A 20272-nucleotide genomic window follows, 5' to 3' on the forward strand; every position below is an offset into this window, starting at 1 on the left:
GACGCTGCAAACAGTAGTTGCCGGGGAAACGGGACGCTTACACTTCATAGGAAAGCATCGAGCGGGTGAGTGAGGAAAAAAGTCTTCTTTTTCCTCAATAACTCGACGAAAATGACCCGGCTCTGTATCTGTAAGATGTGCAATTGTGGGTAAGAGTATGCTTGTTTGTGTTTGTTTATTGGTTTGTGTCTGTAGTCATTTTTGAAGCCCTAGAAGGTGTTTTGAATAATTGATGTGTAACTTTGACGTTAACGTTAACTTACATGGTAAGTTAGAAGGAATATCAAAGTTAACGTTAATGGAACAAACTAATCTCGAATGACAGAAAAGTGCAAATAAGTTACTTTAACATTTAAATTATTAAATTGCATTTAAATTAAATGTAAAAGTTATTATTTATTTTATTGTTTTCCTTTTTAAATCATTGAAATTGTAAATAAATTCGTGAAGAAAATACCAGGTACATAATTTAATTTAATCGTTTTCATTTTGAAGCACTGTAAAATGCGTCTTAAATACATTGGCAGTGCAAAGAGAATAAAATGGAGGAAACGTGTGTGTGTGTGTGTGTGTGTGTGTGTGTGTGTGTAGTATCAAGAGTTAGTGACCGAGTTTGTTGTATAGTTGCCCTGGACTACACAAACATGTTCAGTTAAAGTACTTCAGGTACTGAAAAGAATCTTGTGGTGAAAGACATTAATGAGTTTATGTCTTCTCAGAAGCACCAATTGTTTTTAAACAAAGGCCCTCTGCCTAAAATGCTTCTCCATTACCTTCAGCCGTCACCGTTGCACACACCAGCCCACGGCACTTTTCAAGAAAACGAGTCAGACCAATGTGTTGTCAGAGTACTCTGAGAAGTATCCTGCCTATAAAGGTCACACTCCTGTCAAGAGCCTCAAGCCCCAACTGCAGTATAAAGCTCATCAGGACATGATGGACGGAACAACGACCTCCAGGTAAGGTTACATTCGGGGACTGAAATAATAATTACTCGAGTCACTGGGGAGTACTTAAACAATTTGCATTAAAAATGAACTTACAGTAAGATGTTTGCATTGTCAATTAGTTTCATTTTTTTTTACTGTTTTCTCAGGATGGACTATATCTCATATCCGGTCACACGTCGCCCTGGGAGGCAGCAGGCCGAGTACAAGCCCAAGCCTGGAGAGATCGACTTAGGAACTACCTATAATCAAGACTTCTACCGATATGAAGTGCAACCATTTGTTCCTTCACGCCCTAAAGCGAGAGCACATCACATGGATGCACAACCGGTCACCATACCCACCTATACAGGTAATGACACTTTAGGTCAGTTAGGTCATGTGATGCTTTCTGAGCAACAGTTTCAGAATACTGAACAACTGGAGCATTTATGAAGCAAACTCATCTATCTGCTGTTAAATCAACTATATTTAAAAGTAAATGTATTGATGTAGCAGACACTTTTATATAGAGCAACTTATAAGGAACATGACAAACAATTTACCAACCCTTCCTTTCAAAAGATTGCAGTCAGTGAGATTTAATTTAGCTTATTAATTTATAATAATAATACTTTTATTCAGCTGTGATGCATTAAATTAATCATAAGTGACAGTAAAGACATTTATGTTACAAAATATTTCAAATAAATCCTATTATTTTGCACTTTCTGTTCATAAAAGAATCCTGAAAAATCAGTTTCCACAAAAATATGAAGCATCACAATGGTTTTCAACACTGACAATAAGTGCCAAAACAGCATATTAGAATGATTTCTGAAGGATCATGTGACTTATAAAAATAAATAAAAAATCTTACTAGCCCCAAGCTTTTGAATGGTACTGTATCATAAAAAGCCAACCATATTTGCAGTACACAGTACAGTAAAAGCTAGACTAGAACACAAAATTGAGTTATTATAATAAAAGCCCATTCACACCAAGAACGATAAAGGAAAAATTACGAATGCGAATTTCGGACTCAGTAGCTATGTTTCCATCCACACGTTTTTATCCGAATTAAGTGTTATCGAATGTAAAATGCCTTATGGAAACAGTAAAATTCGATTGAATTTCATGAATATCGACTCAAATGAAATACGTTCGGTCTCATCGGATTTTATCTTGATCGATATACGGCTTATGCGATAAACGCTGATGGAAACGATCATTTGTTGGTAGATGGTGTGATCCATATTGTCTAGCAAAACTTTGTTCGCAAATGTTTGCTTGAATGTTGTGCGATTCAGTGCGAAAATGAAATGGAAACAACTTAAAATGTCTCAAATCAATTCGATATACCAGTTTGATCGCAAAACAGCATGTGACGTCATTACGCACAGGTTTTTATTCGCTTTAAAGCCGTTGGATGGAAACACACTTTCACCAGCTTTATTCGCATGATTTTTTTTTACCGAACTTCAGATAATTCGATTGACATGTGGATGGAAACTTAGCTAATGTGCAAGGGCCTTAACTAAGATAACGATATTGTTGTGTTTATTCTAAACGCATACTTGTCTGTCTCTTTAAAGGCTCAAGCTCATTACAGCAGGATGGATTCTGATTGGCTGTCAATGTTTTTATCGTTCATCAGCTAGATTCTAACGATATTGTTTCTCTGTGCCATTATCGTAACAGCTGTAGTCTGCTATTCTTTAATATTGAGAATGATTTTTACAAATCTTTATCATTATCTGTATAGTTATCGTCCTTGGTGTGAAAGTGTCTAAGTGCCTTTGTTTGTTAAACGTTTTGCATGATGTTTTTAAAGAGGATTTTCGTCCATGGGAGATCAGCAGACGGGAATTAAAGCCTGACACAACGTATCAACCTCCTACTGCAAAGTTTGGGAATTCCACCACATTCCAGGATGACTTTGTCCACCGAGGCCTCGCGCCACGTGAGAGCTTCAAGCCCTCAAACAAAGCCAAGCTATCCGATGCTCCTTTTGAAAACCTGACCAGCAACATGCTCTCATATGTACCACACGCTATAGAAGCCCGTTACGTTAAACCGCCAGAAGCATACAAACCCAGCAGTGGTCCTTTCCAGGACCTCACTACCCACCGACAGGACTTCCTTGGCCTGCCGAGTCAGCTGACCAAAAGCTGCAAGCCCGAGCCGCTCAAAGTGACCTCCAGCAAGCCCTTCCAGAGCAGCACAGAATTCCGGGACCATTTCCAGCAGTGGCCCGTCTCCCCCCGGCAGGTGCAGAAATCGGTGGAGTACACCAGTCCCACAACACACATGGACCTGACAACCACCTCGCAAACCGACTACATCAAGCACCAAGTCCAACCCTTCCTTTCCGCCAAACCTTTCTCTCTTCCCATTAAGTCTTCCAGGCCCTTCCAGGGCAACACCACCATGAAGGACGACTTCCAGACGTGGGTGGCGCAACGTCAATCCGTGATTCGGAAGCCAGAGGAAATCCAGCGAGCCAGTGGGAAAATGGAAGATATGACAACCTTCAGGGCCCATTTTGTCCAGCATGAAGCCCAGCCTAGTCTCAGCTTCAAGCCCCCAAATGCACCACTGCGGACTGATGCTCCCATACAGAACGAGACCATGTACAGCACGGAGTTCACGCCCAAGAGGATCAGCATGTGTCCGGCCAGTTTCGAGTCACCACCGGGGTTTGTGTTCGATAATTGCGATGATCAAGGACACCGTTTCTTCCGCAAGATGTCGTCCGCTGACAGGATCGAGACTCCGAAGGAAATGGTCTTGACTGCTTAAGAAAGTCATGATGTTATTTCTATAAAAGATGACATAAACTAGAATACAATATGATCTCCTTAAATCACTGTAATCCTATGGGGAATCGTAATGAATTACGATTTAAAGGGTCAATGGGTCAAACTACTTTTCAGAAAACACTGATTATGGATATTTTACAATTTTAGCTAGTTTTTGATTTTCGATGGGATGAAACCGCTGTATAACTATGTAGGATATGAAACATGCGGTGCAAGTACTAAAAAATGTCAATCTATACAAATCAGTTTTTGACATAAAATCAACAATATTCATACTCCACGTTTTACTAGACCATTTTTTTTTTATTAATACTTTTATTTAGCAAGGACACATTAAATTGATCAAAAGTGACAGCAAAGACATTTATAATGTTCAAATAAATGTGGTTCTTCTATTTATCAAAGAAAAAAAATCAGTTTCCACAAAAAATATTATGCAGCACAGCTGTTTTCAACATTGATAATTATTTTAAGAAATGTTTTTTTTTTAGCAGAATATGAGTATATTAGAATGGTTTCTGAAGGAGCGTGTGACACTGAAGACTGATGTAGTAATGATGCTGAAAATAGAAATCCGTTATTTAAACTGTAATAATATTTCACAATATTACTGTTTTACTGTATTTTTGATCAAATAAATGCAGCCTTTTGAATGAAAGCGTAGCTAACCACATAAAGCACAATTTAAACATTACACACTTGATTGTATTACCCACAATATAGAATAAAAAGGGAACAATAATTATGAAGATATATAAAGTGATTGGTAAAACTGTGTTTTATTGTATTTGTATCACATAGACTGTTTGCTATATTGACGTGAATAGTACCAAAACTAGCGCTTCCTCAATGGAGTCATGTAACGATGCTTTCTCCACATAGCAATAAGATGCAATGGATTAAATTCATGGATAAATTCTGTGAGTGGCTTATGTACAACATTTGTTGATGTAATTAAAATACATGCATAAAGGCCAGTAGGAAACCATTATATTAGAGATATGGAAAATCCACTGCAGGTGCTATAAGTACGTAGGTCTGTGTTGCGTTTAATCTTAAATATGGATAATATATAGACAAACTAAACCAAGATGTAAGAAAATAAAATCCAAACTTTCTACACTCAATGTACAATATTGCACTTAAAAACACATTATATACAAGACACATTTTACAATGTAGCACTTTGTTTGAACACAAAACGTACATCTAAAAGACGGCTGGAGAAATGTGACTTTTATGGCACATGCCATTTCAATCAGTCAGCGGGTTTTCTGTCATACATTCTACGTCCATATTAACACATTTTCTAATAATAAAGTCAACATGAAAACAAATTTAACCCTTTTTACTTTCTTAAAACATGCTACTGTAATCCAATACAAAATGTATTGTTCACAATTCAAAATAGCAATATATATATATATATACGCATGTATCAAAATAGCAATAATAACTTGCTCCCCCTCTGCAACAATTTTCCTTTTTTTGGCTGACGTCACTGGCACTTCTCAAATGGAAGAGGCTGCATCCTAGGGACGACTTCCAGCCATGGGTGGCGCAACATCAAAGCGTTATCCGGAAGCCAGAGGAAATTTAATTTTGGAAAAATATTTTGTATTAAAAATCTTTATATTAACTAGCTTTCTCTATTAATGCGATACAGTCAATCACAACAGTCTGTGGCTTACATTTCTGGCAGTTTAGTGATCAATTTACATCAAAACAAAAGATAACATGTATGCCCTCATCTCAGAAGACATTATTTTTGTCTTACATTTCATAATGAACTCAGTGCCGACTCGGTTTCCATCAGTTCTTTTTCGTGAATTGGAACGTGCGCAAAGGATTGTGGGTGATTTAAGGACGTGAAAGATAAACTTGATGCATCCTTCATAATGAGCTGAATGAAGGATGAGAAACGAAGGCTGCCATCCAAGGATCCTTCAAACTGTGATGGCCTTTGACGGCACTTGATATGCAGCCTTACTAGGGCGCAGCCTTCCATTTGAAAAGGACTCCACAAAACCCTTTTTGCTTCTTTAACGTCACCCCTCTGACCACCTGACTCTATTCATCATCCAAACAAGTCCTAATGGATAAATAAAATGGGTTGCGACAGCATTTCATGTTGACTTTAAGGTAGGGCTCTGAATTTCTTTCTTTTTTTTTTTTTTTTGGGATGATGTCTCTTAATACTTCAAGCTGTGTACAACTGATATTATTAGTATCAGTGCATTATGTACACTCAAGATGCTTTTATTTTAATTTCCTTCACATAGGTGAATGGTCCAATAAGATTGTCCTCCCATATCCACAAGAAAAAATGCATGTCTCTTAAATTAATACACACACAATATCACTTTCAGGGCAAGATAAAATGAAATCTGCAAAGAGAGCCGGTGGAGAGACAAGTCTCAAATCTCAAGTGATTTTCTCTTTGGACTTCTGATGATTGTGGGAAAGCATCCAGTGAAATGTTGACCAGAAAACACTCGTCTGCCACCAGTAGACATCTTTTAGTCCATACACTCCAGGTGTCCAAGGGTTTGCACGATTTTAAACAATACGAGAGACAATCAGTGCGGTGACTGAAAAGGGCATCTGTTAGTTTCGCCTCTGGTGCTCACTAGGTGGCGCTAGTGTCCTGTGAGCAGGTCTGGCAGCAGCGTTGCCGGTACAGATCCACAGGGCAAAGCTTGAGACGTTTCACCACAGGACAGTAGTGGGTTCTGTCCGTACACTCACCTAGAGAAGTACACACAAAACAAAGGTTATTTAAATGACAACTTGATAAATGATACTTTTCAAAAGCACAATTTCACCACATGAATCAGCAAATAATGCAAATGTAACCATTAAAAGGTTAGACTAACCTAGACAAATAAACAGAAAACAGAATTTGTAAATAACATTTTAATACATTTTTCACCATTAATGAACAAATGTAACCATGAAAAGATAAATAATAATGACAGTTCTCAACATGCAGTCATTCTTGTTAATAGTTTAGGGTCAAATTCTCACTATTAACTAGTTGCTTATTAGCTTGCATTTTACCAGGATATTGGCTGTTTATTAGTATGTATAAAGCACATATTACTGCCTTATTCTGCATGACCATATTCTACATCCCTTATTCTTACCCAATACCTAAACTAACTATTAATAAGCAGTTTATTGAGGCAAAAGTCATTCTTAATACCAAGAATTGGACCCTAAACTAAAGTGTGACAGAGTTTTTTGTACGATTCTATTATTAATTAATAGTAATAATAGTATATTATTTTTGTTAATTATTATTACTATTTTTTATTAAAGTCCCCGTGAACCGGAAGTTGCAAACGACTTTTCTCTAGTGTTATGACGTATTTCCCAGTGAAACGGAATATTGAACAGAGGGCAGGGTTTTACTCTAGCGCTCCTCCTCTCCATCTCTGCTCATAGCAGACTAACGGTTTGAGGGGAGTGGTTACGCGTTGCCCAAACCAATTCCTCAAACCTACGTCATCGGAGAAGGTCCTCCAATGCAGAGGGGAGGGGCATTTTCAGATTTTGATTAAAGATTACCATGGTAAAAATTTTTTTTTTAAAATATTTTCTTGCACGGATTAATTGTTCACCACAAGACTAGTAATATGCGCTAACAAAGTAAATAGGGTCAATTTTGATTTCATGGGGACTTTAATATATTTTCATTAAGGTGAAATATTTGAAGACTTTTTATTTACTGTACACCCTAAAGAGAGAAACAGTTTCCTACAATACAAAATAAAATTAAATAAAATTGACAGTTCATGTCTAAGATGCTAATTGATGGTCAATACATTGTTCAGTTGTGCTAAACTACACACTATAGCTGTGAAACACTGTCTTGCTTCGTCCATAAACTGCTTAGACTAGTATTTAAAGATAGTCATCTATACTTTTTCTTCGAGATAGGTCCTACATTTTTAAAGTCAGTTACGTAAAAGGGTATTTTGATATGAACTGAATTGGAAAAGCCAGACTACCTTACCCCTTGGTTAGCTGCTAGTTGTTAGACAGTCTTAACACAGAGGCTAAGTTTTTGTAACTGGCCCCTGATCTTGGATCAAAATATCGCAAAGATTATTGTAATGAATTTTGGGACTTTGTGCTTCATTGACGTCTATACACATGGAAACGTGGGAGACCAGAAATGCAAACTTATGCACACACATGAATGGCACCTTTAACATTTGGTGCATCCATTTTTGGTCAAGATCTTGTACTGACAAAGCAAGAGTCAAGCTCTCTGTAAAGTCTCCTCCAGCACATCCCAAAGACTTTCAATGAAATTAAGATCTGGACTCAGAGGTGCCAGTTGCATGAAATGATTCTTCAAGCTCACTCCTAAACCATTCTTTCACAATTTGAGCCTGATGAATCTTGACATTGTCATCCTGTAATATGGCCATGATGTGTGGGTCCTACATGGTTGTTTAAGAAATGAAAACCTACACACTCCATCAATTAGGGTTAGAAGAACTGTTGCCACACATATAGCATGCTGGAAACATAATAATCACTGCAGTAATGATCCAATCATAGACCCTTAAACATTTGCCTATTTAAATCCAAACAGTGACTTTTTATTGTTTAATAAAAAGAGTGTGATATGATCATGTTCACTGCAGTGTCTGAAGCAACATTGCAGGCTCAAAAGTCTAGTGTGACTGCAGCTTCACACTCCAAATACAATATAAGTTCATTTATTGGTGTTATTTTATTAAATATTTCTGCACCCAGAAACAAGTTAGGTGACACAAAAAATGTTTCATTAAGTTTCAGCACAGAAGAGTGAAGAACAAAAAGCAGATGTTTGGACAGACAGGATTCCTGAAGGAGCATAAAAGAAAACCCCACGAACAAGAGCGAGTTCTCTCGGGACGTTGTGTTAACTTATAAAAAAAACAGGCAAATAGCAGCTCTTCAAGAGTGACGGATCAAGCCAATATATTTCGCCCTCAGGTCGGTAATATTTTCCCTTATAAAACACGAGCGCTCTAATGGTGTCGAACAAGGGCAAACATCTTTCGAACTGTACTGACACTCAGCCTGGGTTATAACGAGGGGTTTCAGAGCTAAAACTAAGAGACCTACTGCCACAGGAAGTGATGTTGCAGTGTTGCCAGGTAACAGGCCGCCGTTGCCAGGCGCAGTGCTGGTCGGGGAGAGTTTTTCTGTTCTGCCGATGGACACACTCCACTCGACGGGACTGGAAGCCGCTGTCGCACGCCACGGTGCACGTCCTCCACGGAAACACCTTCCAGTGCACGTCACACATCTCGGAGGAGCAGTTCCTCACGGATGACGGCCTGAGAGGTGTTTGGGAATCAGATCATGAATTATAAAAGAGCTTTGCATGTGAGAATAAGTGATGCTGAATATTCCACAGCGAGTCTGGCACCTTTCTTTTGGGTCACATGTTTTGGAGGTGGAGTTGCTGAAGTGTCTGCATGATACCGTTCTGCTCTGTGTGGCCACCGCAGGCCCCAGACAACGGCCCGTGCACTGTTGAACACATCACGTGACATATATATATATATATTTGACATATATACGTGACATATAAAATTGTAAATGCAAAGAGGAGAGAGTTTAACAAATGCTACATAAAACTAATCATAGGTATTTGACGAATGACATGAATTTTTTTTTTCATGATTGCATAAGAGAGTATATTTGGTAACACTTAACAATAAGGTTAACATTAGTTAATGTATTAACTAACAGGAACTAACCATGAGCAATACATTTGTTACAGTATTTATTAGTTTTTGTTAATGTTAGTTAATACAAATATCGTTAATTTAGTTCACAGTGAATTAACTGATGATAACAAATACAACTTTTGATTTTAATAATGTATTAGTAATGTTAAAATTAACATTATTAACATAAACATTAATTTACTGAAAATTGTTACCGTATATTTGTATTATAATATTTGTATAATATATAATACATTTTTATTACAATATATTAAAGATATTTATTGAAAATAATATTTTAAGTGTTTTTTTTTATTCTGTAACTGGCCAGTATTTTTAATCATTAGTTTAATTATTTATATAATTATTATTATTATTATATATGCAAATTATATTTGTTATTAAATATTATTTAAATATATTTCAATATTAACCAAATTTACTTGCCTAATACGTCACAATCCAGTCACCCCCCCCCCCCAAAAGTCCTAACTTAATTATTTTCCTCATTGAATATTATCTTTCACTCAGAAATATTTCAAATTACAGAAGTAATACATTTCAATATTACAAATGTATTTTTTAAAAAACTAATATTTCTCAAGTTCATACAAGATTAATAATTTATAACAAAAATTTTTGTTTAAAAGTTTATGAAAAAGTATAGCATGATCACACAAATAAATTCTGTTCTCTTGAACTCTCTATTCATCAGAGATTCCTGAAAATTAAAATGAACCACGGTTTTGATCAAATAAATGCAACCTTGGTGAGCAGAATAGACTTCTTTCAAAAACATAAAAAAAATAGCAATGAGTCCACAGAATATAAAATATTTGTGCATAATGGTTATCATCAATTTCAATATTTAGAAAATCTGCTGTACTGGTTACTGGCTAATGATTTCAAAATGGCCAGATATCAAACTATTAGTTATACACTATTTTAGACACTGTTCCACATTAGAGCGGTTAGGATGAATATAAAAGTGCCAGTAAACGTACCTTCCCCCAGGGTCCGGTGAGCCACTCCACACAGGCGTGAGAGGTGCACTCTTCCCTGTCTTCAGGCCGAGGAGATCCTTCACACGCCGTACGGGACAGAACCCTCGTGCTCCCTGATGCCTCCACCTGCTGACAGGACACCCGCCTCTCTCGGAAGCCCCGCCCACAGGAACTGGAGCATTTCGACCACACTGTTGACACCCAACTAACGCATACAGAAAGAACATTGCTCAAAGTCAGGGGAGCTTCAAAATGATTAAAAAAATCAGAAGTCAGTGTTTACTTTTTAAATGATGTTTAAATACGCCACAATCAGCTATCAATTTTCTACATTAAATACCTAGATGACCTACGTTTTTTAAAATGTGCAGTATACAATAAAGCACACTGAGTAACACTTTGTTGTCCTTGTTACACATGTAGTTACTATAGTAATTACTATAAATCGTGCATAATTACATCCAACTAACCCTAAACCAACCCTAATCCTATTTATTATTTTTACTCAGTACTTACATTTATAATTACACCTCAAATAAAGTGTAACTGCACAATGTATAAAATGCCACAATGCAATGCACTCAACTTGACTTTCCGTTTCCAGTGAGATTGATGAGCCAAAATGTATGATTTAACATGTTTTTTTGATCAGATCACCAAACGATATATTTCAGAGATCATAACTCTTCGCTATTCACTGAATAAACATGCAACGTTATGAGGTCATGTGACAGCAATGTAGCATAATCCTAATTCTGTTGCACATAATATTAAAATAAAAATAAAAATAGGTAGTACACAGTAAAACCGTTAATAATATAATGACACATGCAAGTATTTGATCATTTACAAAGCCAGAATATCAACTTTGACAACATAGTGTTTAGTAATTAAAAAAATACAGTGTTTTTTACATTTCCAGAAAAGTTGCAGTTTTGGTCATACAAGGTTTCCGATTCTTTTACCTATGTCACAAATATGATGTAAATCCGGCCCTGTCCAACTGACATAAACAGAAAGAACAGTTCAGAAAGTCAGAATAGCTTCAAAACTGGTCAAATTTGAATTACAATGTGCGATTTTGTCATTATAATTCCATTTGGAAACTACACACTTCACCTGCATTCAACTTTGTAGACAGAAAATACACTGCAAATGTATTATTACAGGACATGATTTACATTCCCACCAGAGATCCACCTGCAGCATCCAGTCTTATACTTGACATTTATCTAGCTGCGTATTACCAATTCTCTCTGCACTCACACAGTTAAACGCACACTAACAAACCTCAAACTTCTAGCTAACTCTGGATATGTGCCATTCCAAACCAAGAAGAATATATACCGCATTCCTAACTGGCGATACGTACGGCTGGATATTTTTGGTTCTTGAAAAAGCACAGGTTGTGCCCGAGTCACTGGGGAGCTCGGAGCCTCTGCGGGGCATTTGGGGTTGTGTTAGAGCGAGAGAAGCAGTAACAAAGACACGCTTTGTGAGAGGATCTCCCGCTGATGGCTCTGAACTGACGCTAAGCGCTTTTACAGAGCCATATGATTCATGCGCTGAGCCCAGACGCATGGCAATAATCAGATGATGTTTTTGGCATGGACGTATAGAAGTCGGAGAGCGTTTGTATGCACTATCTATCCTGTGTTCTCCGTGAAACCCTCAATCAATCAGCTCACAATATGAAACGTGGACTATGCTAATGAGTCGGGCTCGGAATATTTTCTCTGCGGAAAAAACTCCCGCTGGCTTTTATACCAAAGTGTAAAAGTACGTGCTAATAATATTTAGTTGACAAAATGATTAGTTTAAAACTTTTTTAAAATCAGCATTTTATTTTTATTATAATTTTATTAATATTTTGAATTAGCTTTTATTTTTATATTTATTAATAGACCAATTTCGTTTAAGTTTAGTTTAAGTTTTTCAACTAATATTTCCGCTTTACTTCAATATAATTTTTATATTTTTAGTTAACGATAATAACGCTGTCTTAAATATGTCCCTGGTCTTATTGTTCAAAAATGTTTCAAAATGTTTCATGAAAAATGTCAATGAAATTATCAATACTAAAATTGCAATTTGCAATGGCAGAACGAAATAAATAAATAAAACAAAAAATATTAACCAACTAGATCACATTTTAAATGTGTTGCAAATGCCATTTCATGCTGTTTTTATGAAAAGCATGGTGAAGAAAGAAATTATTCATTTTTGTCACCAAAATTAAGAAAAAATGCCCCCCAAATTCAAAATAAGGGGGCAAAAATTTTGCATGATTTAACTAAATCTATTATGGCAGTTGCTATTAAAATGAAATGTGAAAATGAATGAAAAGTGTTGATTGTGACATTTAGATCTGCTCAGATTGCATCAATTTCTTGTATGTTTTTTTTTTTTTTTTTTTTTGCATAACCAATCATGTGTTTCTGCTGAACTTATGAATGCAATGGCCAATCAAGAACACTTTAGTCATAAGGAACATTTTGCTCACTTTCTGTATAGAATTTATTCCTTGTTTGAAAAACTGTTTTTGTTTTTAATGCTACTAAAATTAACAATGTGATATTTCTTGAGTAAAAAGAGTTTAAACACGACGTGCGAGCACATGCTAGTGATGCTAGCGGGCTAAAGCTAGTAGCGGTTGTTCGGAAAGTTGGATACAAGTAGCCATATCAAAGCAAGCAATCAGATTGTTTACGATATCACACACACACACAAATAGTCCCTAGAAATCAATCCGAGGGGGCAAATATTGGAAGAGTTCATTTCTATCCCTGCTGATAAAAATAATTTTCACAATACTTTTTATTCTAAATGTTCTGATTTCTCTGCATTGTGTCGAAATGGTAAAAACCAAAAAAATCCACATGGATTTCTCTTGCCAGACCAGTGCACTGACAAAAAGAAGCTCTTTTACACTGACAACTGATATCTGCTCTTCTCCAGCCCCATTGGACTCATGGAGTTTGATTCATGTGCTCCGTTGAGCATCTGCACAGCCCCTGAAAATACTGATGCTGGGAAGGGAATGATAGATGGGCTGTTTGATGGAGAGAGGCACTTTGGCTGGGAATCAGAGGACCGGGGTGCTGCTCGCAGTCAAATGTATCACAGCTCACAAGATTGTGAAAGGTTCTGCTCTCTTTATATTGAAGTCTATGGAGAGATCCATCAGCAGACGCTCATTTATCAAAGACTGTCACTGTGTCTGACTTCTAAATCGTTAACGTTCAGAGAACTGGGGTAATTATACAGTAGGTTTGATAGCACAGCCATATACAGTTTTTATGGCTTTGTTTACATTGCACCCAATCTCTATTTCTTTTTACAGTGTAATTTTCCCAGTTGTTTAGTAAGTAATGAATCCATTTGTTCAGACAGTGGGGTAATTATGCAGTTTATTTACATTTATGTAGTTATTTTGGTCTTTAAACCAATGAATCAAACCCATAAATGAGTATAACAAAATACACACAACTCAACTCATACAATTTATGAAGTAGACAGAAGTAGTATAGGAAGTTTGGCAGATTTTGATATGAATTCAACCACTAATAAACAGATAAAAATAACACGTGTGTGTTATAGCTCGCTGCTGTAGGATTGATTATAATCCAAGATATTTGAAATGAACAAAGACATTTGCTTTACTGTTTTCCATCCTCTCTTTCTACCACAAGGACCATTTGGAGTTCCTAAAGGCACAGAGGGGCTGATAGTGATCAAGGCCTATAGGCCAAGATGTGTGTACTTCGGGGGTCGATGAATTGTCACACCTTTAGTACAATGGGGGAAGTTGTAATTATCTGATTGGTCAGCTTGAACGTCTCACATTTGGGTTTTAGTCACATGGTCAGGGAAAGGATAAAACAAGTTTGTAACTGTTGCTCTGTCTCTTTATGCCAGGGAACGGCAACTGGCGGCCCGCGGGCCAAAACTGGCCCGTCAGCAATATTTTCTGGCCCGCCGGATTATTTTGGCAGTCCTAAATGCTGTACAAAACTCTTCCACTACTTGAGAAAAGCCGTAGTCGCGCGGCGATTTCACCGCCGCATACTGTGTGAAACGCCCATAGGGAATCATGCGGTGCAGGATTACATTTTAAAGTATAACTGTGCGTTCACAACGGACGTGAATAGCGCGTCAAATTCGCGCCTGCCGCGTCTAGTTATACGCTTGACCACTTTGTGTCCATTCGCGCGTCAAAAGACGGTAGCGGTCAGAACTCTGGTGTACTTTGGACGGAGCGTGCGGTCTGACTGACAATAGCCAACTCCCGAGTCCCGACATCTTTTGACAGCGTATCCGCACTTAATTCTGACCGCCTGTACACCTATCTCTGAGGAGCTGTTTGGTACTGAAACCATTGTCAGTCAACAACATTCTTTTTTTGCAAGGATGTTTGAAATAGTTCGACAGAAAATAGCCTACTTCATTTCGTCAGTAGGGCAATATGATTTTCGTTTATGTTGCTTAGAAACTTGAGTGATAGGCTTTGTCCTATTTAATTCATGTTATTTATATTTCATATTTTTTTTCTGTGACATTTTTTTTCTCTGCTGACAGTACAATGTTAAAATAGCCTAATATTTATACTGACACGAACACAATTTTTGTATAGCATTTATAATTATTATAGGCTACTCCAATCTCCTTCTTTCCATTAGAGACATTTGAATGTGAGATTATGGAAACGAGATCTAAATTTTGTGGACCCGTCAGGTCGGGAAATAAAGCGGGTGAACACCGAGTGTATTTTAAGCGGTTGCTGAATAGAACCTTGTGGGAGCGGGACGAAAAAAAACAGTCCCACGCAGACCTCCTTAAACCTTAGGTGTGTATGTGTGTGTCCCCGAATAAATAATAATAATAAAAAAGGAATAAAGTTCAAAAGTCGGACTGTACGGAATGAGGCATGATTGCTATTCACACCTTTATTAAAATGGCTGTAATATGTTACCACAATAGTAGCCTACTTGATCTGTTTAAAATGGTTTCCTTGATATATGCATAAGGTGTTAAATTAAAACTTAAAAATCAAAATTTAAATTTGTCTAATCCAGTAATTCATTTTTTCTATTTTTGATCTGAGCACAATCAGAAAATCAGAAAACCCGTCCTTATTTTTTTTTTTTTTCATTTCAGTTTAGGAAATAAATAATGGAAAAACAAGTCGTTTTTCATCTTTTTATTTTTGGTTTTAATTTGAAAAAAAAAAAAAAACGATTGAATGAATGATCCACGGACGGTGACGGACCCATCATATTCCGCAATTATAGGCCTATATAAGAGTATTTAATTTGTATCCATAGGCCTACTCTGTGTAGCTGGCCCGCCATCTACTGGCTAAAAAAAATATTGGCCCGCGGCCAAAGTTACTTGCCGACCCCTGCTTTATGCTCTGGGTCCCTTTCCTGGGGCACTCTCTCTCACTCTCACTCTCTCTCTCTCTCTCTCTCTCTCTCTCTCTCTCTCTCTCTCTCTCACTCTCTCTCTCTCGTAACGTTTTATATGCTGGGTACAATTAATGGTGTAAGTTTTTATCATCTCATACATCTATTTTGTAACTATTTTAAGTGTAACCATAAGCATATTTTGTCATTAAACCTTTTCAATTACAAAGGATGTGCTAACTAGTTTTGATTTGGTATTGACTTTGAATTACTACCTATTGCAATACAATATAGTAACTCTCTATAGCAACGCTCTCCCATATATTAAGCTTTGTAACTGTGCTTATTTCCGTCGTTGGTGTAAGTAGCATTGGGTGGTAATAGACAAGAAATGTGCAGTTTTCTACCATCTTGCTAATAACTTTTCTTTAGTCATTCGGCAGTCTTGCAGACTGAACCCCTGCAGGAAATCCACCCTTACACTGCCACATCATAAATGGTGAATCTGTTATTATTTTCTTTATATTTAAAACATTTTCAGCCATTTTTTCTAAAAATATTAATGGATGTTATCTTTTGAACTCTTGGCATGAAAATATTCTTGTTGCAAAGTGATACATTACGGCTCCTCTGTAATTCATTTTGAAAATCAGTCACAAAATATGAAAACTAGAGATTGTAAGCTTTCAACTGATATATAGTTTAAGATTAGTTTAGGTTTAGTAAAGGATATTACTGTTTTAAATATGTAATGGCTGTGGGCCCACCGGTGGGCCGGTGACACTTAAGGGGTTTTAAAGGTGGGGCACGTCGTTTTGAAATATGCTGTTTGGAAGTTAGTCGGACTGACACAACAACAAACGTGTAGCCAATCAGCAGTAGGGGGCGTATGTCGGTGGAGGATTGAGAACGATCATGAGGGAGAGTTGAAGAAAGGCTGCAGAAATAGAGATGAGAGAAAATACAAAAGAGAAAATCTCAAAAGAAATCACTGGAAAATAAAGGGTTATGTCCGGGCAAGAGCTTTAGGACCCGTGTTAATATTAGAAAAGCTGTCCAGCGCAGGAGAGAGCTGAGTGGGAGGGCCTGAAAACACACATGGATGTTGCTTTGATTCGCTCCACACATGAGTAACACTGGGTTTGTGTGTCATGTGTGTCTGGAGCTGCTGTGCTGTTGGCAACTAACAACCAACTCTTGTTTGTTAATACTATTGTGTACTGTACATTCATTTTTTTGTGCTTCCTTGTCATTCGTTCATCATCTGTGCTTTATTTTTCGTGAAGCATTATTTTGTTGCGCTTCTATGATCAAACATCTTCTCTTGGGACAGCTAGTGAAAGTCGCCTTGGTGACTGCTAGAGAATGCAGTTTTTAGCGTCATTGCGTTCGAGACCGACTCGGAGCAAGGCTGTTAGGATTGTTTGGGTTTATTTAAAATATCAACATTGGCTAACAGCATATTTCAAAAACGGCTTACCCCACCTTTAAAATAGCTTGAATGTAACTCTACACCCTTGCCTTATTTAGTAAACACGGTTCTATGAATATGCAAATTAGCCCCGCCTCCACTCACTCACACCAGCTCAGGGATCCACTCTTTGATGATCACATGTTGATGTGATTGGTTACAAGGTAGTTTGTGACGTCAGAAACACCAGCGATTTCAAACCGTGTTTTTTAAAAACTGTCTTTGGTTCGCTGCAGTTTTAAGGAGAAAATACTCAACAATTGTGTTGACATGAATTTACACAAGGTTTATCTTAAAGCATATTAAAAACCCCACATAGACATATAAACAACATTAAAAGCTTGATTATCACCACAGGTTAAAAATGACCTATTATGCCCTTTTGTAAAGTCTTGATTTTGTTTTTAGGGTCTACTAGAATAGGTTTTATGCTTTAATATTTAAAAAACACCATATTTTCACATATTTTACATTGTTGCAGCACCTCTCTTTCCAGTCTGAGAGTATCGCTCTGTTTAGTTTCGGTCTATAAAGCCCCTCCTTCTGAAAATCACAATGTGCTCTGATTGGTCAGTTGGACCAATGTGTTGTGATTGGTCAAATATTGAATAATATTTGTTTTTGGACGGGAATTATTTAAACGAGGAATGTTGTGAGGTGTTCGTTCTCAGGAAGAACACTCAAGACTACAATGGAGGCGTTTCAGGGAGTTTAGAAACAGTGCGCACTGATATAGAGAATCCCTTTTGGAGTGACTTTGTAACTTTGCAGACATTTTTCATGCTCCAACAGCAACATTACACACTAAAGAACGTTAAAAATGTAACAAAGCATATTAATAGGACCCCTAAAGTGTGCCCATAAAATCTCTTAATCACCTCAGTTGCCATAATGACTTCATCAGAAATGAACCATATATGAAACCATTCAACTCTACTAACATGCCGACTGTCATGCCAAATGAAGGTGCCAAATGCTTCAGATTATGAAGTACATTTATTTATTTACTTATTGAAGCATACCTGGGAGGGCAGTCCAGGAGGTTGCATGGTTGTTTTTGACTGATCGGTTTGGGAAGATGATGACAGACCGAATGAGGTGTCTCACTTCCCTCAGACGTCAGACATCGTACCTTCCTCATCTGAGTCCCTCTGCTGCCACAGGAAGCGCTGCATGTGCTCCACTCACCCAAATGCCACTCAAACTCTAAAAAATGACAGAAAGAGAAAAATACACACAATTAGGGATGATATTCAAATTCTGGTCGATACCAATAAGCAGATCATTATTTAAAAATGACTTTTAAAACAGATTTTAGTTATTGCAAAATATTATATAAACAGTATAAAATACTATGGAATTGTATTGATTTTATTATACAATTCAAACTGAAAACTGTACTAAAAACTGAAAAGTTTTTCCTTTGTGTTTTAAAAGAAAGTGCATACAGACAATGTTGTCAAAGCAATCCCATTCACAAAAGCCACGAAAATGACTAAAAACGCTGTTTTATGCATGCAGTGCCAGTAGCTGACGATGTCACTATAGACTGAGAGTTTAATATGCATGCACATGATGTCACCGTTTTGGTACCGACCGACCACCGTTTGACCACCGATAATGGTCTCGTTTTCAAAAACTTGAACTTTGAAACCTGTTTTCAAAATTTTGCATATATTTGCATAAATATAGAAATAGGAAAAATGAGCATGCATGATTAAATACTGGCCAATCCAACATAAACATACTGATAAATAAAAAAAAAGCCTACTACTGATCAATAACCACAACCAATTTGGTACCGATATATCATCCCTAAAAACAATATATTTATGAACACTTCAAACATGCACCAATATGTTTATATGTTCAGTAAAGTAAATCAATATCTTAGCATCAGGCAAGTACGATCAGAGAAGAACCACAACCACTCAAGTACAGTAGCTACCAAATCGCCTGATTCAAAGTGAGAGGTTATAGAGACCATTAACAAGCTCTTAAAGGTTTCTAGGAATCTGGGCTTGAATATCCACACAATCTACTCTGTCTTTTAAAATGTATGGCATTGTGCCAGAACTGAAAAGAAGACATGGAGCTTTAACAAGACACAAATGAGCTCTCCGAGCGGTTGGTTCTCTACAAGACAGACCTGATGTCCAATTCATGTCCGAAGCCTTCAACACAACTCATAACAATTTTACTTTCCTGTCTATTCTGCGTGTTGAGTTTCATTAGAAGACAGCAGCTATTCATCATTCACAGACTTTTATACTAGTACTTTTTTATTTGTTTTTTGCTTCTTTTTTTATTGTCACATTATACATACAACAAAAAGACACACAAACCTAGTAACAAATAACAATAACATACATGAATAAAGAACAAAATCATATGTATATTATAACTGAATAGTGTGCATAATTTTTTAATTCCTAACATAAAGCTTATTAAAAAGTAAAAAAAGAAGGAAAAAAGAGAAAGTGTTCTATATAATGATATAGATAATAAATTAATAGATAATTATATTAGTGCAAGAAATGTTTAAAACGGTTTGATGATTGATGAATCATGATTTTATTTTTAATACTAATCATCCTTAGCTTGGTGTCATGTGATGTGATGGCTTTTTATGCTTTCTCTTCAATGACAGCTTTTTGTCAAAAAATGAGGACTTTTTTGTTCTAAGTTGAAAGCTTAGATGACATGAGCTTGCCAAGATGAATTGTGGAATTGCCTCCTCTGTGAAGGAGACATGCAATGATCCTTTAAAGCTTGGTTAAAGAAGCTATCTTAATATGAAAGCCTTCAAATCAAGAGCGTGCATCTGATGCTTGAAAATGTTGTCTACGTAGGATCACTGGGATTTTAAAAAAAGCCAAATGTGCTGGCAAAAATGCTTCTATGTTTTA

General features: G+C 36.8%; 2 protein-coding genes across 2 annotated transcripts in view; one reads left to right on the top strand and one right to left on the bottom strand.

Moving 5' to 3' along the window:
* The first annotated feature begins 4 nt into the window (after window positions 1–4).
* Window positions 5–3781, top strand: saxo2 (stabilizer of axonemal microtubules 2). Its single transcript, XM_081355385.1, has 4 exons — window positions 5–65; window positions 780–959; window positions 1097–1299; window positions 2761–3781. Exons 2-4 carry the CDS (start codon window positions 934–936, stop codon window positions 3726–3728), a joined length of 1197 nt encoding a protein of 398 aa, XP_081211511.1. The 5' UTR covers window positions 5–65; window positions 780–933; the 3' UTR covers window positions 3729–3781.
* A 727-nt stretch (window positions 3782–4508) lies between these two features.
* adamtsl3 (ADAMTS-like 3) overlaps window positions 4509–20272 on the bottom strand; it is a 181719-nt gene continuing 165955 nt past the window's right edge. Inside the window, exons 27-31 of the mRNA XM_081358718.1 lie at window positions 18386–18569; window positions 10488–10692; window positions 9180–9283; window positions 8873–9087; window positions 4509–6496 (exon numbers count right to left, since the gene is read on the bottom strand). Coding sequence (XP_081214844.1) covers window positions 6378–6496; window positions 8873–9087; window positions 9180–9283; window positions 10488–10692; window positions 18386–18569 — 827 coding nt within the window. The 3' untranslated portion in view covers window positions 4509–6377. The remainder of the gene's footprint in view (window positions 6497–8872; window positions 9088–9179; window positions 9284–10487; window positions 10693–18385; window positions 18570–20272) is intronic.

This window comes from Scardinius erythrophthalmus (assembly GCF_964197995.2).
Source record: "Scardinius erythrophthalmus genome assembly, chromosome: 2".
Taxonomy (NCBI): Eukaryota; Metazoa; Chordata; class Actinopteri; order Cypriniformes; family Leuciscidae; genus Scardinius; species Scardinius erythrophthalmus.

Bases quoted from the DNA above. Each gene is read 5' to 3' on its own strand.
- saxo2 (XM_081355385.1), top strand. From the start codon at position 934: ATGATGGACGGAACAACGACCTCCAG. The intron at 960-1,096 runs GTAAGGTTACAT...CTGTTTTCTCAG, and splicing joins GACGGAACAACGACCTCCAG to GATGGACTATATCTCATATC. The intron at 1,300-2,760 runs GTAATGACACTT...ATGTTTTTAAAG, and splicing joins CACCATACCCACCTATACAG to AGGATTTTCGTCCATGGGAG.